Source organism: Diaphorina citri, unplaced genomic scaffold, assembly GCF_000475195.1.
Source record: "Diaphorina citri unplaced genomic scaffold, Diaci psyllid genome assembly version 1.1 scaffold2179, whole genome shotgun sequence".
Classification (NCBI taxonomy): Eukaryota; Metazoa; Arthropoda; class Insecta; order Hemiptera; family Psyllidae; genus Diaphorina; species Diaphorina citri.
This window is the reverse complement of record NW_007379604.1, coordinates 19,387-29,093: the sequence shown is the minus strand read 5'-3', so window position 1 is coordinate 29,093 and position 9,707 is coordinate 19,387. Positions and strand designations below refer to the sequence as shown.

The following is a 9,707-nucleotide window of genomic DNA, read 5'->3' as shown; positions in this document are numbered from 1 at the left end:
ACGTTGTTGAAAGCAAAGGAAATTGGGTGCGTTTAATTATAATTATACCTCTTTTATCACAAAGGAGAACCGTTCCTCTCTCTCTCTCTCTCTGCCAGGTTCTACCGAGCTGGCAATTAAAGACATTTTTTACGTTCACGCAGCTCTTTTTTTTACTCATCACTTTTCATTACAAGTAATGAATCTGCTGCTAAATTAGTGAAAGAAAGTCTTTTATTGCATCTGCCTTGAAATTTCGACTTTTCCACTCTCCTGGGGAAGTTGGAAGTGATATTACAATGTCAAGTTGCACAATGACTAAATTTTAGATTATTGTGTATTTGCCGCCTGCCGACACTGCGTTCTAGTTACTTGACTGTTAATTTACAGTGAAGAAGATTCAAAAGTGAGTGAAAGAAAGTCTTTTATTGCATCTGCCTTGAAATTTCGACTTTTCCACTCTCCTGGGGAAGTTGGAAGTGATATTACAATGTCAACTGGCATAATGACTAAATTTCAGATTATTGTGTATTTGCCGCCTGCCGCCACTGCGTTCTAGTTACTTGACTGTTAATTTACAGTGAAGAAGATTCAAAAGTACTTCTCTACAACGATCATTCTCTACAAATGAAAGACTATAATCTCGAATTAAGCCATTCCCTTTTTGCCAAAAAGCCATTCCCTTTTGCATCCCTCCTATCATAGATTTATAGAATTACCTTAAAAACTCACCGGGATAACAACTGTCACTGTCACGGAGTGACTTAAACAACCTGTTTTGTATGTACAGTAACCTACCTGTTTTGTAACATGGAATGTTGTTCATTATTCACGAATTCACGATCTAATGTATACTGTGTCTGTACGAGGGCGGTCTACATACCGTCACCATTCTACAGTCTGCAAAAGAGTGACTTTTGCCCTGGGAGAGACGTCAAGTCTTGAAAAGAAAAATTTTCACGTAGGTACCTATTGAATGTTTGAATTTTAACCTCACACATGGCCTCTGTTGCTTAGAGTGCAATTAAATAAATAATTTTAACCTAATCCTTGTTGTTATGTCCGGCTAAAATCTCGTCATCAATCTAGTGCCATTTTAGGGGGTTGTCGACGACTTTTTTTTCGACAGAGGGAACTGTAACTGTTATGGTCTTATCGTCCCGAAATCGAAGAGAGAAGGAAGACAGGATAGAAGAAAGCCAGCCGTTCCGAGATTGAACATTATACCATCAGGATAAAATCCGCCGCTTAGCGCTTACAAGGCAGACGCACTACCAACTAAGCTAACTAGGCTGGCGACGACTGGTTTGAAATTGATTGTTATACGAGTAATGTTCTGAGTGACAGTAAATTATTTTATTAGTTTTTCATCTTTATTCTTTACATAAGTTTTTTTTTTTAGTAAGCTTGAAGCTTGTAACATAAGTAAGTTATGTATTACACATTGTTAAATTTATGTTACTGCAGTTGACTTTCCTTTTTTTAATCATAAGCTCTACTCGAAAGAAACGAATTATTCCATTATAAAACGCTCAGGAAAAGTTTTGAGTACCCAACTAGAGGGAAAAAAGGAAGCATAATTATTGTTTCTAATGGAGCAATAAATTTGATAAATGGTTCAATTATCCCGCGCCGAAATGAAACAAAAAATCCCATTTCGGCTGAGGAGTTTTATAGGTACTAGGTGCGAGTATATCTACTATTGTAAAGTTGAGAACACTGTAATAGACCAGAGGCATTGGCATTCTCTGCCATGTAACCCATAGAGCTCCATTATTATGTGGTCAAATTCCCAAATATTCTTAGGCCAGCCACTCACTATAAAGTAGATATGATAGGTAGGTACACCTGACCAGGTCCGCCTGTCAGGTCTACCTGATAGTGTGTGCGCTCATTAGGTATCAGATAGACCTGATAAGCGGATCTGATCTGGTCTACCTGATATTGAGTGGCTGCCGTTAGATTATGATAAAATTCCATGCCTTAGCCAGAATTGAACTTGTGACCTCCTATTTACCATGCTAGTGCCCACTGGAGTACTCACTTCTCCCCCTCTTTCTGTGTTTTTTCCAGGGGAAAAACCATACAAATGCCAGTGGGAAGGCTGCGGCTGGAGTTTCGCCCGCTCGGACGAGCTCACCCGTCACTATCGGAAACACACCGGTGCCAAGCCTTTCAAATGTCTTCACTGTGAACGCGGCTTCTCGCGGTCCGACCACTTAGCCCTACACATGAAGCGACACGCGGCCTAGGAGTCCCTGCAAGGAGATCTTAAGATAAAGGTCATGAGGGTCAAATCCTCACCAGCGAGCTTGTCCTGAACATTTTTCTCGTTTCTGACGTTCGCCGAACGACCCCGTGGGACACGTTCTTATTGTGAACGGGCAACAGGGGCAGTTAAAATTAAATTTGTAAAGCACCAGCGAGCTTGTCCTGAACATTTTTCTCGTTTCTGACGTTCGCCGAACGACCCCGTGGGACACGTTCTTATTGTGAACGGGCAACGGGGGCAGTTAAAATTAAATTTGTAAATGTGTGACCACACATAGTCGATGGCCGTCGATCAACGCAGATCAACTATCTTTGTACACACCTTAAGGGAGCGCGTAGCATGACCATATTCCCTCGAAGTGCGGAGCAATCTTCTGATGGTATTGGGACATTTTCCTCCTTCTTTTGTCCTTTCATTAAAATATTCTAAACTGTGGAGCACTGGTGAAACAGCTAGCTGATTGTGTTGGGTACATGAATTTGAGCTGATTGTTTTTCGAGTGTACACAATTTAATTCACTGGATCCGGTCAATGTTCGCTAATCGCACTGCATTACCTATCCCTTCAGAGAATTCAAAATATGCCCGGGTCGTTGGGCGAACTAGGAAAAACCATTGAAAAACTTACCAAAATTCCAATAAGATCTCCTTTTGTTTTTATTTTTAATTGAAAATAATATTTTTTCTTTTCTTTTTGTTAGGACGTAAGTAATATTAAATTTAAATTTGTTTCATTACATGAAAGTAAAATCAAAAAATCAAATCAAGAATAATAATAAACTGAATATTAAACAAATTAGGTAGGTACATAGGTAGGTATTGATTTTCTGTGATCACTACGGGCTAAAAAATTCCCGGAGGGACGGACCCTGCTTGTTAGAAATAGTTTGGTTAGAAAACCTTTACATCAAAGAATGTGGACTACTTGCAACTTTTGAGTTTCTTAGGACCAAGAGTCTGTACTACCGTTCCTCTTTCCACAAATACACCATCCACAATCTTTCCCGGTTTTTCTCATGGATCCTTCTTTAAACAATGAAATATTCAAATTTCGTTATGTAATGCTTAGTTTTGCAGAACTACTCAAGGTTCTTTTCATACCAAAGCTGATTAGTTTTTGGGTTTGTTGAGTTAAAGGGCAAAATCAAACTGTTAGAAAACCTTTACATCAAAGAATGTGGACTACTTGCAACTTTTGAGTTTCTTAGGACCAAGAGTCTGTACTACCGTTCCTCTTTCAACAAATACACCATCCACAATCTCTCCCGGTTTTTCTCATGGATCCTTCTTTAAACAATGAAATATTCAAATTTCGTTATGTAATGCTTAGTTTTGCAGAACTACTCAAGGTTCTTTTCATACCAAAGCTGATTAGTTTTTGGGGTTTGTTGAGTTAAAGGGCAAAATCAAACGTGTATTAGCTCTGTTGCTATAGACAACTTATTTTGACACAAGCGATGGCTTGAAGTCCAATGAAATGGAAGTTTAACTTTCAAAGCAATTAATGAACTTTTAATCAATTAGACAACCACGCAATATTTCTCTCTGATTTCACGTCATCGCCTAAGTAATCCACTACGAGGGCTCAAGGACTGAATTTGTTGATGACAAAAATCACCATTCCTGATTCATCCTTGGAGTTTCACTTCAAGGTCCTACCTAGGGTTCGGTCAAAATGCCAGATTTATTACGGTTTCTAAACATATGATATTTAAATGTTGTTATTAGCTACCACCTAGTATATCTCCCACGGATGTATGTCTATGTATGTAGGTATGTACCTATGAGTATTTGGAACCCCGGATTGTGGTACTAAATTTACAGCGGCCTATAGACAACTTATTTTGACACAAGCGATGGCTTGAAGTCCAATGAAATGGAAGTTTAACTTTCAAAGCAATTAATGAACTTTTAATTAATTAGACAACCACGCAATATTTCTGTCTGATTTCACGTCATCGCCTAAGTAATCCACTACGAGGGCTCAAGGACTGAATTTATTGATGACAAAAATCACCATTCCTGATTCATCCTTGGAGTTTCACTTCAAGGTCCTACCCACTAGGGCTAGGTCAAAATGCCAGATTTATTACGGTTTCCAAACATACGATACTTAAATGTTGTTATTAGCTACTACCTAGTATATCTCCCAAGGATCTATGTCTATGTAGGTATGTACCTATGAGTATTTGGAACCCCGAATTGTGGTATTAAATTTACAGCGGTATTCATTGTAACAAAAGTTTTAATAGGCACCAAACGACTCCACTTAAGCCAGGCTTTGGTATGAACTATGAGAGAACTTGAGCGTTATATTATTTTCTAAAGCAAATTGTTATTATGTTATTTTATTATTTTTCTTGTTATTGTTTTGTTATAGCACACAGCTTTGTATAATAGTTTTTATTTATTTTTTAAGTTTATAATTTTTATTTCGCAATTATATTTTCCTCTCCGTAATGTGTATTTTGTTCATATTTATATCGGTATATACAGGATGTTATACTTGGAAATAAGTAACCTAAACTTCTCATCCATGTATTAGTAAAATAGTCTCTGACGTAAAATTGTTACCATCAAATTATTTCTGTTTTTTGTTCCTCCTCCTCCTCCTCCTCCTCCTCCTCTTCTTCTTTAATGGGAGACAGTCCATGAGCTAAGTTCTGCCTCTGCCAGATTCTGATTTGTCCTTACGAGTCGGTGTGCACCTCAAAATTGTCTCACACAGTCACCCGTCCATGTACCAACGACGCATAAATAAAGTTACATACTTGACTTTCGGGAACTGGCGCATTCCGTGATCCGTGCATTCAGCGTGCTTTTGTTTCTATCTCCTCAATATTTCCACAGTCTTAATTCTAATTAATAACTATGTCCCTACTTATTTCGTGTAACACCCTGTATATCTCATATATTTTATTGCTTTTTATTATTGTTTTCTTCAAATATTTATTTTTGTAGTTTTTTTCCGTTGCTGTTTTTTTATTTTAGTTTATTTATTTGTAAGAGAACTTTACGAAAATAACAGGGAGAACATTTTCAAAAAGAAAGACATCTCAGATATAAAAGTTTATTAATTCAGTTTTTTTTTTTTTTTTTTTTTTTTTTTAAAGACCGCTCAGAAAAAAAATTTTTTTTTATGTGTTTTTTTTTTTTTTTTTTTTTTTTTTTTAGAAAATCCTTACGTCTTTCCTACCTAGAGCAAGTCTTGATATTATACTTACTTATGGGTAGATACAACTATACCTAATTATAAGTATGATTTGCGAAGTCGAACGAGCTGTACTCAAATTATCCTTCACACCTCTTTCTTTCCAAGTCCACCCTAAGAGAATTCATTAATCATGATGATTATGCTTTCGATCGGCCCAATAACCCATAATAATCATCATAATAATGCTCCAAATTTAACTCTCTTGACCGTTCTGAAATGTTTCCTTTATTACAATATCTAGTGTTCTTACCTTTTTCTCAAATCCGTGATATTTAATTGAATTGTGAAAATTTAAAATCAGCCCTCAACTGTGTAATTAATTATCTTCAAGATTGTAGCGTTAGGAACCTGTAAAAAAAGGGATACTTTTGTAACAATACATTTAATGATTTATCCTTTGGTTCTGGGGTTCTTAATTTAGATATTATTACTCTTATGATTGATTATCTAGATTCTAGTTAAAGGAGTGGGGGAATAAAACCTCCACTTGAAGTTTCCATGTTTTCGGGTGAGAGTTCTATCTGATGAACTCCCTGCAGGAAACTCGAGAACATCACGAAACAGTAAGGAACAGGATTACAGGACTCTCTCGCCCATCCGATCACGTCCGAAACTATGGCGTGCTTCATGTGAGAGAATAGAAGCTGAAATTAAAAAGCTAAAAACACAACAGGAAGAACAAGAGAAAAGAAAAAGCACACACATCTCCGGAACCTGCGGAAATGCTACCTGAGAACGAGAGAAAGAAGAAGAAGGGGGAGCGAAAAAAGTTAGAGTTGAAATGAGTTTTTCGAGAAAAAAAAGTTTTAGTACCTCATACTCTCATATGTGTGCCATGGAAGATTGTACATTAAGTTCAAGTGGTGCACAGTTGATTTTGATTTTTTTTTATTATTTAATTACTTTCTTCTCCGGGTGTATTCAGGTGCTGACACGTTATGAGTGTAATATAGTCACCAAACTTTCAGTAATACGAACGTTCTCACCTCTACTACCTCTAGGAACTAGGAAACTCTGGGAGAAATAGAGTTCGTACGTAAATAGAGCAAAAGAGTTTGCATATTCGGAATATCTGTTCGTGAGATCACTTCACCGTGAACAGGTGAACACCTTCCAGCTCAATAGCCTTGTTCTTGGAACTAGGTAGGCAACCCACACGACACGAAGCGTATCTTAACTATTTTCCATTCCTGTGGCAAAAAAAGGAAAAATGGAAAAAAAAAAACTTGTTTTTTCAACTCAGACAAAAGCACGTTTGATGTCAAAGCATTTTGCGCTCCTTCCTCCTGGCAGTGAAGCAGTATGAAATTCTAAACCCGCAAGCTGTATGTTGTGTATAGTAACCTGTTTTGACTGTGGAGGCATCCACTTTACGATATTTACTTACAAAAGTACTCAATAAATCAAAGTATATACATTATAGACCTGATGATAAATTTGTTCTTTTTTACATCCTTTCAATTTGTAACAATGTTTTGTAATGATTCTTTCTGTCTGTAGACCGTTGCATTAGTTTCTCTCGCCCATCCGATCACGTCCGAAACTATGGCGTGCTTCATGTGAGAGAATAGAAGCTGAAATTAAAAAGCTAAAAACACAACAGGAAGAACAAGAGAAAAGAAAAAGCACACACATCTCCGGAACCTGCGGAAATGCTACCTGAGAACGAGAGAAAGAAGAAGAAGGGGGAGCGAAAAAAGTTAGAGTTGAAATGAGTTTTTCGAGAAAAAAAAGTTTTAGTACCTCATACTCTCATATGTGTGCCATGGAAGATTGTACATTAAGTTCAAGTGGTGCACAGTTGATTTTGATTTTTATTATTTAATTACTTTCTTCTCCGGGTGTATTCAGGTGCTGACACGTTATGAGTTCAATAACCCATAATAATCATCATAATAATGCTCCAAATTTAACTCTTTTGACCGTTCTGAAATGTTTCCTTTATTACAATATCTAGTGCTCTTACCTTTCTCTCAAATCCGTGATATTTAATTGAATTGTGAAAATTTAAAATCAGCCCTCAACTGTGTAATTAATTATGTTCAAGATTGTAGCGTTAGGAACCTGTAAAAAAAAGGAAAAATGTTAAGAAGTAGCAATACAATTTATCTAGGACATTGATTTAGTATATTTGGTGATGTTACAAGTACATAAATATTAGACTGTGCGTAAGTAAATAGGTAAAATTAGAATGTGAAAACTATTGTTATAATTATGTAGATGACTGATGATTATGTAGGTAAGTTTGTCATATGTAGGTATGTTATGATAACCAACAAGATTGAAAGCTAGTTCTCTTCGTAATCTCTCCAGAAGGTTATCAAGGAAAGCCTCTAATAAAATTGATTTTTAATGGGTGCCAAAAGTTTTGTGTCGAATTCTCCATTCTGGGAAAGGAGAGGTCCTATGAAATTGAACTACAAGTTATGTAATGATAAAATACATTATTAGCTATTTGTTTTCTCCGAAATGACATCTGGAAAGATACTTTTACAAAGCTTCCCACGTCTTTCCTAACGATGTTTGTGAATTGTAACTTGAAACTTTTAGAACAAATAGCATTTGACATGAAAAATTCAGAACTTTTGGTTCGCCACTTCATTTTGTTTTTTGTCCTCTGTTCTTGTCGTATCCTTCATGATGTGGTGTATGAATTGTTGTGATAAAATCACTTTAAAAAATGTTGAAATATCAAAAAAATAATATACTAAACGAAAAAAATATATGAAAATTTTATTTATTAATATTTAATAATTTACCTAATTAATATTTAATTAATGATAATGTCTGTACATAAAACAAATGTGTGATGAATGTCAAAACGACTATAGTTTATGTGTAGTGTGATCAAAAAGTAAGGTGGGGAAAACACCTTGAATAGTATTCACTTCACAGCATAAATGGAATTGTATTCGTGAATGGCAAAGTTATAGACAAGGAAAGTTGTATAAGTGAATGAGAAATAGTAAGTGGAAAAGTTGACGTCGAACAATACTTGAATGGAATTCTACTTACTTTTTGATCGAATTACCTCAGTAGAATCTAGGTAGATATAATACCCGGGACCATAGTCACTTTGTACTTTCAAAATCGGGGAATGTGTGGAAATATTCACCTTAGGGTCATTTTTTGGGTGTGAATCATCAACTAGCCAAAAGTGAGTGTAGGTCCCGGGTCTAAAGTGTAGGTATTTGATAGTATACTGTACATTTTGTCTTTGTGCGTGTGTGTCTGTGTGTGTCCTGGTGCTTACAAATTTACAAAGCTACAGCGGTGCATTCTTTTCTCTTGTTTTGTTTTTTCCCCGATATTAGTTCTTTCATTTGCTTAGCGCATGTTGTAAAAGTTGTAATTGAACGATGAAATATCTGTATGAAGCACGTAAGTCCGTTCTTATTTTCCTCTCCATCTCTCTCCTCCCCCCTCCCCCCCTCTGTCTCTTCTTAGTCTTCTTCCGACTGTGGAGGCATCCACTTTACGATATTTACTTACAAAAGTACTCAATAAATCAAAGTATATACATTATAGACCTGATGATTTCAACTTTTCAACCCATGTACCAATGAGATGTAGCTTAAATTATTCATGCGAAGCAAAAGCAATCCTATTATTCCTATTACACAATTTGGCATAAACTGAAATAGAAATGCACCATTATCTTCAATTACAATTTTATCAGCAAATTAAATTTTCCAGCATGTAAACCATTGTAATCATCTTTTCATAGTTGAGGTAATCATATTGCTGTTACAACTACTCGTAAAACAATTGGTTGCAGAATCTTCATGCTAAAATAATTTTTCACCCTCGTTTGTTTAAATTTCTTTATTTATGCTGTCAAAACTCTTTTAAAAATCTTGTCAGGTTCTCTTTGTAGGTACATTTTCAATAAAATTGGTACAAAGAACATACCATATTTCTTTGAAAAAATACAGCTTAATTTTATCAGCAAATTAAATTTTCCAGCATGTAAACCATTGTAATCATCTTTTCATAGTTGAGGTAATCATATTGCTGTTACAACTAGGTACTCGTAAAACAATTGGTTGCGGAATCTTCATGCTAAAATAATTTTTCACCCTCGTTTGTTTAAATTTCTTTATTTATGCTGTCAAAACTCTTTTAAAAATCTTGTCAGGTTCTCTTTGTAGGTACATTTTCAATAAAATTGGTACAAAGAACATACCATATTTCTTTGAAAAAATACAGCTTCAATAAACTTATATCAATAGAGGATATCAAG

The 9,707-nt window shown here is 35.7% G+C and overlaps 1 protein-coding gene across 1 annotated transcript; it reads left to right on the top strand.

Moving 5' to 3' along the window:
* The first annotated feature begins 1,939 nt into the window (after positions 1-1,939).
* On the top strand, positions 1,940-2,242 carry LOC103518395 (Krueppel-like factor 7). The gene has a single exon (XM_026830205.1). It carries the CDS (start codon positions 1,998-2,000, stop codon positions 2,229-2,231), a length of 234 nt encoding a protein of 77 aa, XP_026686006.1. The 5' UTR covers positions 1,940-1,997; the 3' UTR covers positions 2,232-2,242.
* The last annotated feature ends 7,465 nt before the right edge of the window (positions 2,243-9,707 follow it).

Bases quoted from the DNA above. Each gene is read 5' to 3' on its own strand.
- LOC103518395 (XM_026830205.1), top strand. From the start codon at position 1,998: ATGCTAGTGCCCACTGGAGTACTCACTTCTCCCCCTCTTTCTGTGTTT.